The sequence below is a fragment of the Salvia hispanica genome, chromosome 2 (genome assembly GCF_029641045.1).
Source record: "Salvia hispanica isolate PSC_SH4W2 chromosome 2, Shi_PSC_v1, whole genome shotgun sequence".
Taxonomy (NCBI): Eukaryota; Viridiplantae; Streptophyta; class Magnoliopsida; order Lamiales; family Lamiaceae; genus Salvia; species Salvia hispanica.
Window position 1 is genome coordinate 65545095 of NC_142693.1, and position 19672 is coordinate 65564766.

General features: G+C 36.4%; 3 protein-coding genes across 4 annotated transcripts; all 3 read right to left on the reverse strand.

Annotated features, from left to right (window-relative positions):
• Positions 1-2632: 2632 nt before the first annotated feature.
• On the reverse strand, positions 2633-4749 carry LOC148932970 (putative oxidoreductase At4g09670). The gene is made up of 2 exons (XM_089065470.1): positions 4168-4749; positions 2633-3425 (listed from the first exon to the last, which is right to left on the reverse strand). Exons 1-2 carry the CDS (start codon positions 4645-4647, stop codon positions 2805-2807), a joined length of 1101 nt encoding a protein of 366 aa, XP_088921596.1. The 5' UTR covers positions 4648-4749; the 3' UTR covers positions 2633-2804.
• A 4899-nt stretch (positions 4750-9648) lies between these two features.
• On the reverse strand, positions 9649-12188 carry LOC125221752 (putative oxidoreductase At4g09670). The gene is made up of 2 exons (XM_048123983.2): positions 11637-12188; positions 9649-10336 (listed from the first exon to the last, which is right to left on the reverse strand). Exons 1-2 carry the CDS (start codon positions 12096-12098, stop codon positions 9737-9739), a joined length of 1062 nt encoding a protein of 353 aa, XP_047979940.1. The 5' UTR covers positions 12099-12188; the 3' UTR covers positions 9649-9736.
• A 187-nt stretch (positions 12189-12375) lies between these two features.
• LOC125221733 (ARM repeat superfamily protein) lies at positions 12376-19525 on the reverse strand. 2 transcript variants are annotated; one of them, XM_048123954.2, is made up of 17 exons: positions 19213-19525; positions 18779-18977; positions 18101-18394; positions 17901-17990; positions 17253-17720; positions 17047-17154; positions 16385-16515; positions 16168-16300; positions 15727-16051; positions 15179-15648; positions 14901-15080; positions 14664-14822; positions 14508-14582; positions 14274-14436; positions 13531-13706; positions 13183-13398; positions 12376-13097 (listed from the first exon to the last, which is right to left on the reverse strand). In XM_048123954.2, exons 1-17 carry the CDS (start codon positions 19425-19427, stop codon positions 12450-12452), a joined length of 4050 nt encoding a protein of 1349 aa, XP_047979911.1. In that variant the 5' UTR covers positions 19428-19525; the 3' UTR covers positions 12376-12449. The 2 variants fall into 2 exon arrangements, with proteins under 2 accessions (XP_047979911.1, XP_047979927.1); XM_048123970.2 differs by lacking the exons at positions 18779-18977; positions 19213-19525 and having other exon boundaries at positions 17901-17983; positions 18101-18347.
• Between the last annotated feature and the right edge of the window lie 147 nt (positions 19526-19672).

A 19672-nucleotide genomic window follows, 5' to 3' on the forward strand; every position in this document is an offset into this window, starting at 1 on the left:
CAAACCCGTAGTAAAAGATTGAATTAGGACTCATTCAATATATAAAATATTACTGAATTTCATCTCAAACCCGTAATGAAAGATTGAATTAGGACTCATTCAATATATAAACTGATCTATTTTAATTTACTATGTGCGAAATCTATGAATATTTTGACAATTTATCTCCTATATATATAAAAATGAAATTTATCTCAAACGCACGCTAAGCTCTCTTGCCTCGGGTAGATTGAAGGTCGTTTTGGGAGATTTCTTCCATATTGATATTGTAATATTGTAACATCAAAAAAGACTATAAAGGTGGACATCTCTATAATTGAGAAATTCAAAACCCAATAAGTATTTATTTTTAATTAACCGATGGATATATATCATCGAGGCAATCTCAAGATTAATGAAGGTTAATAATATTGTTTCATAAGTTGAATCATGCATTTCTAGATACGTAGCTAGGCCTTTTATGTCCCAAATATTATTGTGAACAAAAAGGGGATAACAAAATATATCGGCTTCATTACAAAATTTTTTAGATAAAATGGTTTTTAAAAATAACTTACAAGAACTTAAAGATCAATTAATTTCTACAATTGGTAACTCTTTTCCAGAATTCATAAATTTGAGCAAAAAAATATGCACAAATCTCAATTCCACACGAATTGACGATTCCAAGATAAACATAAAAACAATTGTTAGTTATAGTACCAAGATTCACCAATATTATTGTTTAGAATCTTGTTAAATTTCTTAATATCTTATCTCACACCGGTTTGGTAACGATTCTAGCTCACCTATAAGAGTATGGATAACTCTCTCCTATATAAAGTCTTTTAAGGGGTGAGTGGCTCATTTCTAATATGGTATCAGAGCGGGCTCAAGTCGATGATGAGTTTATCTCTTTTCTTGCCTACCCATGTGATGGAAGTCCGATGTGTCATTCCGGCCCACACGTGAGGGGGCGTGTTAAATTTCTTAATATCTTATCTCACACCGGCTTGGTAACGATCCTAGCTCACCTATAATAGCATGGATAACCTTCTCCTTTACAAGGCATTTTAAGGGGTGACCCATTTCTAATAAATCTCATAATTTATACTCCCTATATTTGTATGTACATATTAAATGTAAATGTCGGCAATTAAACATAAAATGAATTTAACAATATTCCACACTAGTGTACACAAAGAGCTTAATCCACTATATAGTCTCATGACTTCTCCTCCTATCACCAATTGATTTTAGGATGAAATCCATAGATTTCTATAATGGTATCAAAACAGATACACATTGATGTACACAAAGGCTTGATCCACTATACAAGACTTATAAGCCTTTCCTCCTATTATCAATTTATTTTCAAGATGAAATTCATAAATTTCTATCAGTAAATTAAGCTATAACAAAGAAAATAAATAAACTATATTGTGTATATACAAAATACTACTAACATTTTACATATAAGCGTATTGGAGCCCAAAACAAATTGGTGTTACTTTTATTTGTTTTTATTACTTTCCTTGTTTCTAAGAAAAATTGAAAAAATAAATGAAACTTTGTTCTCCTATTAACGTACATATGCGAACGTGTGAGATAACTTCCTTTATGGTTCTACTTCTATTTGTGCACACGAATATTTAATTATGTTACGTCCGATTATAGACTACTTTCCAAACTCGCTTATTTAAGATCCAAATATGAATGTTTGTTTTCTTGAACGAGTTAATTATGATTTATTTAGGCATATAATCGTTGACAATTTTGCTAAGCTCGCCCACCCATATCACTTGCTTAAATATTACAACTCAAAAGTTTCTCGAAATTTAATGGTCCTTTTGCACATGAATGGGTGATTAACCCTAGAAAAATTAGCCTTCAGTTGTACTACCACTTTTTGGTGTTTATTATTGAATTTGATTGTTCTTTTTTTCTTAAAAAATTTTCATCCCTTTATTTAAATAATAAACGAAGCTGTTACTGCTACATGGTTAATGGGCCAATATATACTATATTCACATTATTTTGTTTTGTTGGGCTTCAAATTCAGTGCTAACATCAAATTGGATTAGATCGGTATATTGAAATCAGGTTACATATCTCTAATTAATTTACTATGATTTTTAAAGTATAAGCCAATAAAAGTACTCCCTCCAGCATATGAATGTCCTCCCTCTATTTCATGTCAACTGAGTCATTTTTTTTTAGAAAGTTTTAACATAATCAAATTATTTTTGTTTTTGATAAAAAATAATTCCTCCATTTATATATTTTATTTTCTCTACTCTATTCTTTCTTACTTTATTAACTATCCACTTAACATACCATTCTTAAACTAGTAGTACTCTCTCCGTCCGCCATTAGGAGTCTCATTCCTTGGCGGTACGGATTTTAAAAACTGTTGAAAAAAGTGGATGGAAAAAGGTTAGTGGAATAGAGGTCTCACTTGTATATATTAGTTTTAAATGAAATGTGAGTGGAATGATTTAGGTGAATGTGAGACCCTATTACCATTTATGGTAAAAGTCAACCGGGACTCTTATTCGCGAACAGACTAAAATAGAAAAATGGGACTCATATTCGCGAACAGAGAGAGTATATGCCAAAAAGAAATGCTAACTATTAATAAAGAACCGAGGAGTACTATGTAGCATGGATTCAAATTTATTAACTAATTAGTTTGGTTCTAAGCAAAATTGCCGTATGAGACAAAACAAACCAAATATACATGCATCGTACAATCTACATAATTATTTTACTTGAAACAACCTCACATACATTTTTATATTGTAGCTGAATATGCAAATTAAAAGCTACTCCACAATCTCAACTGCCACGTAGCCCTTGTCGATCGACGCCTTCACGGCGTCGACGACTAGCTGAGTCTTCCTACTTATAGTAGGCCATTTTTTCTCCGATTCCGACCCATGGTCTCGAATCTTGGTCACCAAAGAGGCAAACTCCTTCACCATTAGGGCTTCTTGAGGTAGGTCCGCCCGAGCAACTTGCTTTGTTGGCTCGGGCTCGATCCCTAATGATAGATGGGCAAATTTAGTGTTGGAATTGACATAGAACGCCCCAACATTCTCTTGAAATGGTATTATAAAGTCGTGGAGACGGAAGAATCCATTGACACCGAGAACGCTCATCTCCATAGTCAAATTGCTTAGGAACGAGCAATAAAAGGTCGCCACCTCACCATCAGGGAAAAGCAGGGACGCGCCACAAGAAAGGATCACCCCTGCTTCGTTCAACTCTGCACCTTTGAAAGCGGTAACGGTCTTTGGGAGGCGATAGTTGACTGCCCAAAGACTCGCCCGGATGCAATACCACCCGGCATCCCCTAGGACGCCTAGAGCGTCGAGATCCGGCTTTACACGGATGTCATTTTTGAGGAAATCTTGGTCAACACAATGTGAGAAAATGCAATGTATCTGTTAAATGAGTCGAAATTTTATAAATATACACATGAAAAAGTATTATATGGTATATATGATTCGATTGCAATATGATTATTTATATATAAGTGATATGATCATTATATTATCACCGGATGCTAAATGATCCTTCTAATTATTGCAATCTGGACTACTAAAGTAGCAACTCCATACAACTACTTAAGTTAACTAGAAAAATTGAATGAACAATTCAATAAATTCAATAAAACTATCCCTTCATTTGGTGTATGTAAAGAGTTTTGGTACTGAGATTTTTTTTTAGTTCAGTTGACTAATTCTAAGATGCGTTGAATAATCATTGGGTATAATTTTTTATATATATAACCCAATTTAATGAAAAAAAAACACAGAAAACAATTTTCAAAAAGGTCATTTTTTGGACACATACAAAATTAAAGTATATGATGTACATTACTTTTAGTTTTTTGAAGGAACAAATCAATAAATTCAACAAAACTATCCCTTTGTTTAGTTTATGTATATAATTTTGGTGCTGGATTTTTAGTTCAATTTCATCCAAATGTACTAACCATAATTACTCACAATCCTAAGATACATCATTTTGAGCAAATCATTGGATAATACTTTGCTCATATGTTTTTAACCCAATTTGAATTTTTTTACATAAATCAACTTTACAAATAGCTCGGATCTCAGATAACTTAGTTGGTAAAACGCTCCGTTTTTTAATTCTAGTATAAAATAAAAAAATACTCACCGCTTTGAGGCGGCCGAAGCGCTGTTGATCGGCAAGAAACGCCTCCATCTCGGCCGTGCGAGGATGGTGCACCCACATGGTGGCGTCCATGTACTGCACCCCACCGGACTCGCACGCCGCCAGGATCTCATCCAGCTCGGCGGCGTTCAGCGCCACCGGCTTCTCCAGCAGCACGTGCTTCCTCTTCTGCGCCGCCGCCACGGCCCAGCGGCGGTGGAGGCTCGTGGGAAGCGGAATGTACACGGCGTCGACGTCGGGGTCGTCCAGCACGGCGTCGTAGGAGCCGTACGCCTTGGCGGCGGCGGGGAAGCCGTTTTCCGCGGCGAAGGCGGCGGCCTTGGCCGCGGAGCGGCTGCCCACGGCGACGATGGTGGAGTTGGGGGAGAGGAGGATGGCGCGCGACACCTTGCGCGCTATGTTGGCGCAGCCCACGATGCCGAAGCGCACCGGCGCCGGCGCCAGAGGAGAATCGGTGGCCATTTTTTGTGAAAATGGTGCTATGTTTGGTGTAAATATTTATTGGCTACTATCAATTTGCATCGATAGTTATGGATAACTGTATGAGGTTGCAGTGGTGGAGCCAAAACTTTAATGGTGGGGGCTAAAATATTCGACACTGAAAAACGGTCGGTGAGAAAATTAATTAGGGAATAGATTTTTTAGAGCATAACACATATAGGGCCCAAAATACTACGTAATCGACACGTGAAAAATGGTTGGTGAGAAAATTAATTCGTGAATAGATTTTTTAGAGCATAACACATATTTTACTAATACTAGTATTAACTCCCGTGCTATGCACGGGACATATGATTTTCACTTAATGAATACTTCTATAAATATGAATAATTCAACAGAAATAAAAACTTATATCTTATATACACTTTAAAAAATGTACTTCTCTCTTCTCACTCTAAATGAAACATTTCCTATTCGGCATAGTATTTTATATTTTTATTTTGTGAGTTGAGTGGATAAGGAACAAAGTAAAACATACTATAACGTTGAAATAATTATGTTTCCATTTTAATAAATTAGAATATGACATATCTCATTTGTATTCTAACACTTTATTAAATCCATATTTATTTTTTAAAACAAATTAGTTATTTCTGATATATATAAGTGTAATGGTTTAATGATATTTACAACAAATATTGCAATAAGTAAACTTATTAGCATATGTTTATCATCTATAGCTTCAGTTTATACATAAAATCACAACTAATAAAATAATTACTTTTGTTATAAAAAAGAAGTAAAAAATTATCATTGAAATATTCAAGTATGATATACATTAATGTATTAAAAACTAATTGCAAATTATACATTCTATAAAATGATATAAAAATAAAAAATCAAAAAATATGTTCCCAAATGATTGTTTCTATTTTATTACTGAAAATAAAACATTTTTATAGATGGAATAAATTTTTGATATTTAAATTGAGATAGTTAAAATGTATTTTTGTAGACTTAATTTTAATTAATAGTACTCGTATTGTTTAATCAAAATTTAGTGTAGATTAGTTAGAAATGATAAGTACTTCATGAAATCATGTAATTTCATTCGAGTAGTGAGGATCAATATATATTCAGATTAAATTTATTGAGAAATAAAGAACTAAAAGAAGTCCAATACCTTCATTTTTCTTCACTAAAACGTCAATATAAAAAGATAAAAGTACAATTATTTTCCTTCAGGCTTTCGTTATTTACTTTTATTTGGGCTTTGTTAAAAACACCAACCAGGCAAACAAATCTTGTCACTCACAATAGCTCTGCCCATTGTTCAAAGTTAAGTTTTTTATTTGATTTTGTCATTTAATTTTCATTCAGATATACAGTATAGTTTTTCAATTTGAAAAATTCTTGTTTCATCCTTGTTCTCTTCCAAATAATCTTTTATTCTTGTGGGGTTATTGGTTTTTGAACTTACTTCATGATGGATGATTTTATTCTAAAACCTTGACATAGTGGAAATGAGATTATTATAAATATATAATTTCAATTCTATTTCTTTGAAAATGATCTTTATTTACCCTTTCAGACTTTATAATGTTTAGTGTATTTCTCTTTGAGATTCTTCTCAACTTTTTGACCTCTTCCGCAAAGATTTTTTACCACATCTGAAAATTTTCATCTCCTTAAATCTGTAAATCTTCTTCTAATTATTTACTACCTCATTAACATTTACATCATTTACATTTACATTAGTGCAAATAAACAGCATTGAAAGAAAAAACAACTAAAACAGGTTCATGATTTCTAATATATGAACCATTAATTTTATACAACAAATTTAGAGAAAAGAAGTTGATTTCTTGTTTTGAAAATATGCACTGTTGGTGCTGGCAGCGAAAGCGTGCGTTTCATAATAAATCATATAATAATCAGATCTATTTAGTAGATTATTTAGACAAAATCTATTCGCGTAATTATCACATGTATCATGCTCATAACTTGAATTAATCATGCTTTAAGAATATTGAAAACCTAAAATATGCTTTTCTACGGAGCAGAAAAATACCTAATTAATTCTCCAAAGAATTGAAGATGGCTAGCTACTTCTCCACGTGATGCTTTGAGTACTAGACCACAAATCTTCTCTCTGGTTCCCGAACTGTACTCCAATATCAGTGTGGACTGATCTTACTAGAATACTAGGACTTAAATAAAGAAGACAGAAGAAATCCTTTTTGGAATAGGAGAGGATTTCGAAATTCTCCTCAGCTTAGGAGAGGGAATTTTCGAAAATCACAATAATGAGAAATTGTGTTTTCTGTCTCCTTTATTCTCCAATTTATATTAAGTTCCTTTTGGGCCCAGACAAGGATCTATGGAAGGCTTTGGATATGGGCTCATCCAATTTACTTTTTACTAATTAAATTGAACCCACAATTTAATATAAGTTATAATTGGAATATTACGAGCAGTCACTACAGAAGTAATATTGAACTCTCCCCATCCAAATCCGAAATTATAAGTAATCCGGGTTTCCGTTTATCTTTCATTTCCCGTGCTTAAGATTAATATGTCCATTAATTAATTAATGTCTACTATTGACTTAATTAATTAACTTCTTATTAATTCCAAGAGTGGACTTAGCATGAAACACTTATTTATTATTCATAGAGTAATCATACTCCAACTAGCTAGGTTCCGAATAATAAAACTTCGTTTCGCGCTCCTCTTGAGGACATTATCAAACGAGACTCACCTCGTGCACGATTCAATATAATAGCAATCCTAGCACCGCTAGATATCGATCACCACTGCCCAATATATCAGGATAATTGGGCTACGAAAAACCCGCACCATTTGATAAGTCAAAGCAATGCATAATCAATACCGTATGCTCAATGCTAACCTACATTGATTAAGAAATAAATATTTATCAAGACCTCGCCTTTCAGTAGATAGCCTAAGGCAAGTCTTGCTGTTAGATCCGTTCAGTGCTATACCACACCAATGTCATCTTATTTCAGTAAGGCTTAGAAATATGCGGACTGACATTGCAACCTTTCTCGATGGTTAGTCTAATTCCATCTAGGTTGTGAAATTCATATTTTTCTTTGTTTAGAACTGACCGTATTACCTTAAAGTGGACGACGTCCACAACCGGTCTACTGAAACAAAGACTTAGACTTTGTTAAGTTAACTTATACATTTAAACATGCATTAACATCCATTAAATGTAAAACATAACAACATTATGACAAAAATAATCTGTTTTATTCATTGAAAAATAAAATAAGAGTTTTACAGTATTCAATCACTCGAAACGTGATTTCTAGTATACAAACTCTAACATGCACACCCTCGTTTAAGAGAGCTGGTATTTATAGGCAAAGTTTTAGTTATTTTACCTCCATTTTGAATGGATTTTAATTTTAATAAATTCATTTCAGCCTTGAGTAAATTTCTGATAGGCTTATTTCATAAACAAGCCCCTAAAGTGAAATTGTTCAGGTTGATTGACATTATATTGATTCAAAGCACATGGCTGAAGATTGAAACTAAATGTTTCTATAATACTACTATTATCTCTATTACTCAATATGTAAAATTGGCAGCTTTGTAATGTGTATTATTATCCAATGTTTTTAGTAGTTTGTGGGCAATTACTTTGTATCTATTTGACATATGTTAAATGACAACTCCAAACAATTTGGGTATTTTTTTATTAAGTTTGGCAGAAAAAGTGAATAGCTAAAATTGTGGCTTTATATATTTATAGATCATATGATATATTTTGATATTTATTAAATCAAATGCTATTTTCTATTATAAATTTTTTATAGTAAAGAGAATCACATTAAAATTTATTTTTATAATCATATAATATTATAAAATATGTATGAAATTAAAACATTATTTTATTTTCTTAAATCATAAAATCATTTTTTATGATTATAAATTGAAGTGATATATATATACTACCTCCGTCCATCAAAATTTGTTCCACTTTGACCCGATACGGGTTTTAAGAAATGTAATGGAAAGTGAGTTGAAAAAGTTAGTGGATTGTGGGTTCTACTTTTATATATTAGTTTTATAATAAAATGTAAGTAGGAATGAGTTAGTGAAATATGAGGTCTACTACCAAAAATGGTAAAAGTGAAATGGGACAAATTTTGGGGGACGGAAGGAAATGGAAAAATGAGACAAATCTTGGTGGACGAAGGTAGTATAAAATTACTAGTGAAAAATCAATAAAAATTACTAGTGTGTGAAAATCCATAAAATAATTGAATATGAAAAAACTAACAAAAATTACTGAAAAAAGCCGCAAACAAATTACATGCATAGCTTCAAAATCAAATTTATTATACTTATTACTACCTCCGTCCCCCAAATTTTAACACGGTTTGACCCGGCACGGGTTTTAAGAAATGTAATGGAAAGTGTGTTGAAAAAGTTGATGGATGTGGATCCTACTTTTAAAGTATTAGTTTTATAATAAAATGTGTGTATAAATGAGTTAGTGGAATATGTGGTCCACTATCAAAAATGGTAAAAAGTAAAGTGTGTCAAACTTTCAAGGACGGACCGAAATGGTAAACTGTGTCAAAATTTGAGGGACGGAGGTAGTATATATTATAGACAAAGTAAAAAAGATATAGAAAAAAATAGACAAAGTATGGGAGTGAGGACAAAAAATGGATAAAGTATAATGGGTAATTTATGAGACTATTTTTTGTGGATATCCAAATATGACAAAATGTGTCTATTTTATTTTTCAACGGAGGGAGTAATAATACTACTCCACTATTAACTATTTTCATTTTGGTTTGTTCCTTAAAATTAAATTTTTTTATTTTAAAATATTTTTCTCAGGACTCATTCTTCACTAACAATACTTCAACTATTTTTAATTTATCAATAGGACATTAAAACCTTATGTTATTTCAAAAGTTTCAATTTTTAAAAGACTGAGGTAATATAAAAGTAAAGAAAATTTAGCAAAGTAGACACCCATTCAAGCAATGTGTCACTTTATTAATACACCTCACATATAGTCTATAGTGTTACGAACACCGACACAAACACGAACGCCTAAACCATTCTAATACACAACCTCAACAATTTCATAACCCCTATCAATAGACACCTTCACCGCATCCACCACAGCTTGAGTCTTCCTACTAAGAGTTGGCCATTCTTTCTCCGGTTTGGCTCCTTCAAATTTGATGCTCCCAACCAACCTAGAAAACTCCCTCACCATGAGAGCCTCCTGAGGAAGCTCCGTCGTAACGACATGCTCACGAGATTCTAACGTCGCACCCGATTTCACGACCGTGGTGAAACTAGCCTTTTTCTCCTCGAATGGGCCCACATAGTCGCGAACGGACAAAGTGCCCTCCGTTCCAGCTATTGTCAGGTCCATGTTTCGGTCACCTAGGAACGAGCAACGGAAGGTCCCGGCCCTGCCATCTTGCCATTGCAGTTTAGCACTGCAAGACAAGATGATGCCGGCATTGTTCAGGACCGCGTCGGGTGAAGCGATTACGGACTTAGGTAGCTCGTAATCGGCGGCCCACAGGATCGATCGAATGCAGTACCATCCTGCATCACCGAGAACGCCTAGGGCATCGAGATCCGGCTTAACACGAATGTTGTTTTCTAAAAAATCCTTGCCCGCCGGAAATATAAATTTACTCTCCACCTATTGAAAAATAATACACTCCTTATTTATGTTTGAAAATTGAAATATGTTTTTTTTTACACGAAGAGGAATGCTCGGAGCTAAAAGTAACGAGTGAAAAAGCTACAATATTATTAATGAAACAGTTCAAAACAAAAATAATAAAGTACTAATAAAAGAGATACGGAATCAATTAATATCACGCATTTTATTACTACTACAAATTAGCAATAAGTGGACTAGAGTAGGAAAACAGGGGGAAAATATGGGGAAAAAAAATCAAATTCTCAACTAACACAATAATGCCTCAAAAATATAGTCCACTTCCTATTTTGACACGAAATTTCGATAACGATATTGAAATTATGAGAAGTTCCTCTAAATCACGTAACCAACTGTCTTATTTAAATTTGAAAAGTAAGTTCCCAATTTAATCCAAACACGTAAGTCACAAACATCAATTAAAAGACGAACTCTGTCACGATCTTATTTTATACTTTACTTATTTTTTTAATTCTAATTTACTAATACAACAGAGATTAGCCTCTATAAATCTAGAAACACTAGAAATTAGTACATTGCTAGAAGTAGAAGCACTGCAAATTTCATCCTAAATTACAAAAATTTTATCCTAAATTGAAGATAAAACGATGTCATTCCACTCAAATTTACCGCTAAAATGATTAAAGATGTCAAAATTACGGAATAATAGTAGGAGTAGTAAATTAACCACATTTTTCTATAATGGCTGTGAATTAAGTCTATTCATGTAAATTAAGCTCAAAACAATACTTTAATAATAAAAAAGGGAAATTGGTCTCTAAAACCATGAACTTTGCCCAAAATTTGGTATTTCCATGAACTTTGAAATTAGTATATAATATCACGAACTTTGCATTTTGTTTGGTATTTCCCATGACGTGTTTATTACTATATTTGACTAACTTACGAGGCTTTTATCATACTTGACACAATTAAATCAACGTGGTTTTCAACGTGACTTTTTATGCTACATGTTATGAAATTAAAAAGTGGTTTCAAATATTATATAACATATCACGGTTGCCTATGTTAAATAAGATTTTGATGAAAATATCTTATTTGAGTGAGTTTGGGAAATACCAAACAAAATGCAAAGTTCGTGATATTATATATCAATTTCAAAGTTCATAGGAAATACCAAATTTTGGGCAAACTTCATGGTTTTAGAGACCAATTTTCCAATAAAAAAAACAGTTATTTTGTGTTTATATGACTATTCCAAAATAGGAAAAAAAAACCGATATTTTGGTGAATTAAAAATGCAAAAAATGAAACGTACTGATTTGAGGTGGCCAAAGGAGGAAGAATCGGAGAGGAAGTCCTTCATCCGGTGGGTCCGGGGGTGGTGCATCCACATGGTAGCGTCCATGAACTGCACCCCACTCGATTCGCACTCCGCCAGTATCACATCCAGCTCCGCCACGCTGAGCGCCACGGGCTTCTCCAGCAGCACGTGCTTCCCCTTCCGGGCCGCCAGCACGCCCCACTGCACGTGCAGGCTCGTCGGCAGCGGCACGTACACCGCGTCCACGTCCGGATCATCCAGAACGGCGTCGTACGAGCCGTAGGATCTGGCCGTCTCCGGGAAGGCGTTCTCCCGCGCGAACTCGGCAGCCTTCTCGGCCGATCGGCTGCCGATGGCAGAGATGGATGCGTTTCCGGAGAGGGCGATGGCGCGGGAGACCTTGCGGGCGATCGTCGCGCAGCCGAGGATTCCGAATTTGATCGGAGGTGTTGACATTTTTAGGTATGCTGGAGATGGGGAGGGAAGGGTAGTTGGAGTGTGGAATAGAGGTTTAGTTTTGAGGCAAAGTGTTTTGAAAGTATATATATGTAGATAATTTGAATTGGGGGTTGTTTTTCTCTACTCGGGAATATTTAAATACATTATAATACTCTCTCTGTCCCGCTTTAGCAGTCCCATTAATTTTTCTGTCATCTTTCTGCTAAATGTACAAAAAGATGGCAGAAGAGTCAATGGGACTGCTAAAGCGGGACGGAGGGAGTACTACAAAACAAAACACAACCTAAAAATGTAAATATAATGAAGCCCTTATTCTAGTACAAAACCAGAAATTTAACCAAAAAACAATTATTTGTACATTTGCGATGTAAAAACAATAGAGTTTAATTTATCTAAGGCAGTTTCCACAGCGGCAAAATCAACATCGAATCCATAGCTCTGACCTGCATACAACACGTACAAGTAGTCTTTGAGCGATGGTGGCGGAGGCAACACCTCAGAGATCTCGGGGAACTCGCCGGACGGGGGCGGAGGCGGGCTTTTCGCCCGCGAGTAGTACACGTCGGCAAGAAGCAGCCATATCAGGTCAGGGTCGATGGATGCCAGCGCCGCGAGGGCGTTAATGCAAGCGTCCTGAAGGCCCTTGACGCCGCTGCACACCATCCCGACCACGACGCCGCTGACCTTCTTGAGGACCGGCTCCAGTGCCGGAGCGCTTCTTTTGCTCCGAGCTAGGTCTGCGATCATGTCGAGGATCGCTACCTGGACTTTCAGGGTTGATAGCTCGGCAGGCGAATCTTCGGAAGATGTGAGGCTCCTCCTGTAAGGGAGTTGGAGGGGGGTTCGTTCTTCCTTGGAGCGGGTTTTCTTTTGAAACGGCGACGTGCTTAGGAGTCTCCAGATGTGGACGCCGTCGGTGTGGAAGCGACGAGCGAAGAACTCCCCACCGCAGATTTGCACTACGGTGCTGATCGTGCGACAGCATCTTCGGATGGCCTGTGGAGCGAGACAGAACATAATAAGAACCGTTTTCGGCCCTTAGATCGTAAAGATTTCACTATGAAACTGCTCTTTTTCTTACCACTAGATTCTTATTCCGAAAACAGGTAATCAAGAAAGGCCAGATTTTGTTCATTGCAGGAAGTGATCTATTCTCTGAAGCTTCATCCTCAGCAGCACCGAGAGTGTCGAGAAGATGGTATAACGAACATGACTGAATGACTTGTTCGATTGCTTCTTTCGTCTCACTCTCGTGCTTGTAGGCTTCTTCCACTTTGACAAGTGTGGTAATACCATCCTAAAAGAAAACCAAGGTATGACAAAGATTCAGTTGAATTTATTCAAAAATAAAAACCTATAGTCCGATTTTCGAGAATTATTGGGAATATTTATCAGGCACAACATGGTAAAATGTGGAAATGAAAGTGACCTCAACTATATCCAGAGCTGTCAAGCATGCTGCTGCATCAGCAGAAGCAATTAGTGGAGTAACAGCAACAATGCATGATCCTGCAATAGATCCAACTATACGCCGATATCTTTTTGAATCGTTAAACTTGAATACGACAGACTCCCATTCAATGGCGCATCCTTCCTCATCTATTTCTGGGGAAAAATGGACAAAGGTGAGTAAGCCAAGTTTCCTGTTAACTGCAAAACTAAATATTGAACATCATCTGTTTCGATGCTCCAGAAACAGCTTTGAGTCAGACTGCTGTTCTGCATCTAGAGTTGGAATTCATTATTTCTTTATAACCTTCTAGTTCATATCTTCGTACCAATCATCTCCAGATATTTCAGATATTATACTAGTTTCAGATATCTTGGCAAACAGATATTCTTATTGCAGAACGACAAAAAGTCCACACAAGTCAAGACTATGACAGTAAAATCAGAGATATCAAAACTGAAAAGCTTCCTATTATGAAGGCTATATCATGAAGATCTTTTATGTTCTCGGTTGATGGAAAAGAAAACCAAAATCAAGTGAAATGTGGCCGCCTTCTAGTTCTCACATTAATCAATAGTTTCATAGAGCTCAACCAGAGAGGTTATAGGCTTAAAGCATCATATGTTACTGATATATCTAATCTGCACCAATACTGAGCCATGAAAATACAATGTCAAAAAACACATAAGAATTTAACATATGACTAAATGAGAAGTACTCACCGGAGTCAATATTATTAGCATTTGATCCTGAATGCCGAACATTATTTCCTGTTCTTTTCTCTTCATTCAACATTTTTGAATTGACATCATTCTTGTACAACTCTAATTGACCGGAAAGCTCACCAGCCTCCCGTTTAGAGGCTTTGGCTATTTCTGCTACGGCCTAAACAAAGAAAAATTAAGAACTTAAGACTATCAACTAAAGATATTACGGAAGTGCTTCCTAAAACTAACCTTTAAGAAGGGGACAGTCAAATTAGGGTGATGATGCCTCCCAAGAATTTCAAGCTCCATGGAGACTGTATGCATCTATACAAGTCAAAAACATCAGGTTATCAGGATTGCCAACAATTTTTAACAATTAACATCCGGAAGACATTAAACTCGTACCGGCTCCTCCAACAGTGGCAATATTTTGTCAGCTATCCCAACATAAGAGAGCACGGCGGAGAGAACATTAGGCACGTGAGGATTACAATCTAGATGTCGCAGTTGCCTACATACGGAGTCAATCACATAATCTGAGTTGTCGACAACCAAGTGGCCCACCTGAACCAATTGTATGCAGTTATAGTAATACTTGTAGATTCAAATGCTTACATAAGAAACTGCATAACGAATACTCACAGTTGGACAGTTGTGTGTAGCAGAGATAACATGTAGGACAGTATCAGCAGCCCTCCTGACTTGAAAATCTGAGCATATGATATTTTCAAGTAACATATAGAGAGAGGAGTGAAGAAATCCACACGATGAAAATTCTTTGCCCAGGCAAATATTGAATATGCCTATTCCTTCAATAATGACCTGATATGGGGAAATGTGTACAATATCAGTGTTACATTGCACAAATCTGTATTGCATATAAATGGCTAAACCCTAAGCAAATTTTAAGTCAAAGAAACCTGCTGCAGCATTGCATTGTCACTGAAAAAATGCATATTTACGTCGCCTTCTCCAGAGGGAGAAGCTGATAGTCCAAGTGGGAGATCCCAGACTTCAGGTGATAAATATTCATGTAGGATACTACCGATGCAATCAATCAAATAAGCCCTGGCACTAGACTTCTGGTACCTCTCCTGAGCATGATTTTCTACCAAAGCATCATCAACACCATTACTTGTATGGTGTAGACGATGACCGAACATTCCATTTAAAGATGTCATGGCCTGGTCAGACAGCCCAAAAATCATTTCATTGAGGATGCATGCAGCAGTACTAGCTTGCCGCACCAAATGCCCTGACGCCGTTCTTTTATACCAAGACTGCCAGCTTTCCTTATGGAGTTCTTTCAGTCGCAGCTCAGATATCAGTTTATGGAAGTGTTCAAGGAGAATATCAATTAAACCAGAGTACGAACCCTGACTTCGAGAGTCTGAAATAAAATAACCTTATCAATTGCATGAAGTTGTGAGCACAAATATTAGTTGGAAAAAACACCTAAATAAACCACCTGTGAGTACATATAGACTGACTAGCCTCAGGATTCCTGAAAGAGTCTGGTACAGCTTCTGACTATCCATATTGGTCAACCAAGGTGGAATGCTAGGCAGCTTATATTCATTATTTCCATGTTCGTATACATTTGAAATTTTCCTATTCTGGAAACCTGATCCCCGAGAACCTTCAGCACTAGTAACGGCCTGGATCTCAGCTATTGAATGCATGAAGCCGGATGATGTGGGTCTTGCTGCTGCAAGCTTGTTGAGTGAACCAGCATAAACAGTGTTTTGACTTAGACAGAGCGCAAACACATCCAAGAAACGGGCAGCTGTCACCTAGAAGAAGTCAAGTAATATAAGGCCACCAAACAAGGATGAGATTTCGGGAACTGAGATATCTAAGTCTTAGGTGCCCTTTACAAAGCTAAACAAGAGTTAAATGGAAAGCCTACAGGGGAAAGAAGAAGGTAGTCTGCGACAAGTTTGGGACCACCGAAATATGTAATTGCTAGCAACTTTCGGGCATGTGATAGTGCAAGTGACTCCTCATTACCCAGTACCACTTGAGGAAGTTTTTCAATCAACCTGTATGTATGTGTGCGTAAACAAAGTTATAGTCAATTCAAGGTTTCACGACAAAAACAACATAATACAATGAAATTTACTTACCTGCTAAAAAGTTCAACAATCTCATGTTTTGTTTGATGCTTTTCTTTCGATGAAACCAGAAGTCCAAAAAAGGCCTGGGCTGATGAAGACACATCTCCAAGATCATCACAAACCAACACACACAAGCATTCCTGCACAAAAACCAGCTCATATTTTTATACCACAGATGCTAACAAAGAAAAAGAGAATTTGATTATTTAGATAGAGTGAAGTGATTCATCATAAGAGGTTAATCATACAGAACTGCACCTAATAGGCAAAACCCTAAAGACATCTCATAGCTAGGTCATTGGTATGCTCAAACATTTTGACGCCACACACAAAAAAAAACTGGCTGGTACCAAAACGGCACTAAGAGGAGCAGAATGGAGTAGAGGATAACATCTCTCTTTTCAAGTCTCGCGCGATTCTAATGTTCACTCCATAATGGGAATTATTGGGTATATATGGCTCGAGAGGAGCAGTGCACTAAACAACTGTAGAGCTTAGAACAACCATTGGCTCGTTGAACTCTTGAGCCAAACAGATGGGGAAGGTCAATCGCGTTCTTGAAACTAACTGTTCAAATATTTATCTCTACGTTGTTATCAATTCGAGAATGCCAGGACATTGCCAAAAGCACATAAAAGGGTGATTTGTTAACATTCTAGGTTCTAGCTCACCAGAAGTGTTAATCTGCTTTCTTTCAATGTGTAATTGCATTTACATAAGAGCCCCTGTAGAGAAGCCAAAAGTCCTAGTCTCACATTTTTGCTAGGATGAACACAAAGCTGCAAGAGGAAAGAAAAGGAGTTCCAAATAAGTACAGTAACAGGCAACATAACACAGTACTATAAACTATGCTAGAAAACAGACATGTTAATCTTACAAGAGGAAATGTTGCAGATAAAAGTTTATTAACATGAGCAGCAGTATTTGTTAACCACTCCTCTGTACGGTTTACATGCAGTGATCGAGCGTTAAGGTCAACAGCGCCCTGCACATTATCTCCTACGGATATTATGCTGCCTTTCTCTATGGATTCAGTAGAATCTCTGATATCACCCTGAGTTGTTTTTTGAGCAGGTAGGTGACGGAGTTCCTCTAGGAATGAAGAAAGTGGTTTCTCTTTAGTTGATGAGAAGCCAGAAATGTCCTCCACCTGGGCACCATGAGGTGTAGAAACGCCATCATCGAGAACCACAACAAGGTATTCAGCCAATGCTCTAACTGCCTGATCCAAGGCTTTTGTACTTCCTGCGGCACCACTAATCATAGATCTTGATGTGTGCAACACCTTCCCCAGTTGACTTACAACGCCTGGTAAATAAAAAGCCAAGGCATCTGCCGATCCAACCTGCAAGGTCGACACAAAATTATACACTACAGCTTCTTATTTCCTGATGAGTAACATTTTGAAACTTCGAAAATGTGCGAATCTTTCCAAATAAAGTCCCTCAATATGTTTGGCAGGCTGTACATATGTGCATGCCTTATATTACTAAATAGCACAGTAAAGAAAAGAATAATAAGTCACCTTTGCAATTAGCACTCGAAGTGTTATCAAAGCTTCAACTCGAAGCCTAGAACTGCCTCGATGACCTCGTGTGACCTCAATATCTGCAGCCTTCAAGTAGACATCTAGTTAGACATAGAATCATGCCACATGATCAAAAGGACAACCTGCTTAATCACTATTTCTCTTATAGAAACTCATCTATGAGGACATATACATGCCTTGAGCATAAGAGACAGCCAGTGTCCAATCGCTGCAGAAGCAGGTTGAGACTGAAGAAATGCTAATGGACACTCTTTTGAAACGGAAATATGTCCTGAAAATTGCCATTCTTTTTCATCTGGAAGAATAGGCCTATTACTTATTCGCTTGCAAGGACATGAATCATCTGAACAAGGACACAAATTCAGCAACACGGCCCTGAAGCACCTTATCACTCCTTCACGAAATTCTTCTGAAGCTTCCAATGGAGAAAGCATAGCTCCAAGTGTCAATTTCTTCAGTATAACAACCATCTACGCAGTATAGAAATCATTATGAGAACAACTTCGATGGACAACACAAACAACTTTTCCTAAATATATGGCATGAGAAAAATAAGTTGAACTGAATGTCAAAGGATCGAATTCTAAGGTAAATACTAAAATCCCAAAATTAATACTGGCAACTACAAGCACTGAAAAGCAAAGTTCTTTGATTATATCTTGCATCTAGAATGACTTATATATTTAGAATAGATAATCCTCTATAAGTATTATGCAATAAGTTTAAAACTATGCCTAAGAATGCAAATAATGGCAATGTGGAAATATAAAGAACCAACTATCTGTGCAGTGTAAGTCCGCAACGGTGAAAACATATAGTATGTCATATTAAAATTCCCCTCTAGCTTTAGGTACCTGATCAATAGATCCTAATTGGCACTTCTTCAACACTTCCTCCAAGCAGAGAACCACGCCCTCCGCCACCGAGTCACTCACTTTATGTTCCACCCGTAAGGTGCTAGATACTAGAGAATCATCTTTGGAATCAATTTTCATCGACGACCTACATTCGACTGATGCGTCGAACAGAAGCAGCAACGGGAACAAAATAAAGCTGAGAAAAAAATACAAAAAATTAGATAAACAACGGATCATCTGCACATTAAGCATTCAATAAGCAAACACAATAGTATCTCGATAATGAATTAACCTATCATCTCCACATGTTTTAGCACGTTAATTCACTAGTTCCTCTGTTAAAGTTCCAGCAAATGAAATATCATAAAATTCAACTGAAACAAATAACCTATCATTAGCCAATTAGACGAATTAGAGAAGCGAAGGCATACTCGAAAAGCGGCTGGAGAGAGAGCGCGGAGGAGTTCTGGAGTAGGTGGAGGAGATGGGAGAGAAAGGAGGGATCAGCGTCGGGGTTCCGAAGGAGGTCCAGCAGCTGCACGCAGCTGTGCTTCAGTTCCAGAAAGAGAGCGCTGTTTCGAGAGTCTTCCTCGAAAATTGAGGCTCGTATACCTGATTTTCCGTCGAGAATTTGCGTTTCTGCCATTGCTGCGATAGCAGAAATTGCAGTGATTTTTTTAGGGGGAAATTGGATTGTTGAAGAAGATTCAGTTCAACTCATTCCAGAGTCGAGAGAAATTGGGGCAATTGTTGAAATATTTATAGTATAGTTTTTATTATGTTCAAAATAAATTTAGTATAGTTATATACTCATATTCTTTTTAAATTTAGTTATTGAAATTTTCTTTTTTAGTATAATTGCATTTTCAGATCATTACTATGATAACTAGT

Coding starts and splice junctions, on each gene's coding strand:
- LOC148932970 (XM_089065470.1), bottom strand. CDS start 4,647: ATGGCCACCGATTCTCCTCTGGCGCCGGCGCCGGTGCGCTTCGGCATC. Junction 3,426..4,167: donor GCTTCGGCCGCCTCAAAGCG/GTGAGTATTTTT, acceptor CTCATTTAACAG/ATACATTGCATTTTCTCACA.
- LOC125221733 (XM_048123954.2), bottom strand. CDS start 19,427: ATGGCAGAAACGCAAATTCTCGACGGAAAATCAGGTATACGAGCCTCA. Junction 17,721..17,900: donor TTCGAGTGCTAATTGCAAAG/GTGACTTATTAT, acceptor TCGACCTTGCAG/GTTGGATCGGCAGATGCCTT. Junction 14,583..14,663: donor TGCCACTGTTGGAGGAGCCG/GTACGAGTTTAA, acceptor TGACTTGTATAG/ATGCATACAGTCTCCATGGA.
- LOC125221752 (XM_048123983.2), bottom strand. CDS start 12,098: ATGTCAACACCTCCGATCAAATTCGGAATCCTCGGCTGCGCGACGATC. Junction 10,337..11,636: donor CCTTTGGCCACCTCAAATCA/GTACGTTTCATT, acceptor ATTTTTCAATAG/GTGGAGAGTAAATTTATATT.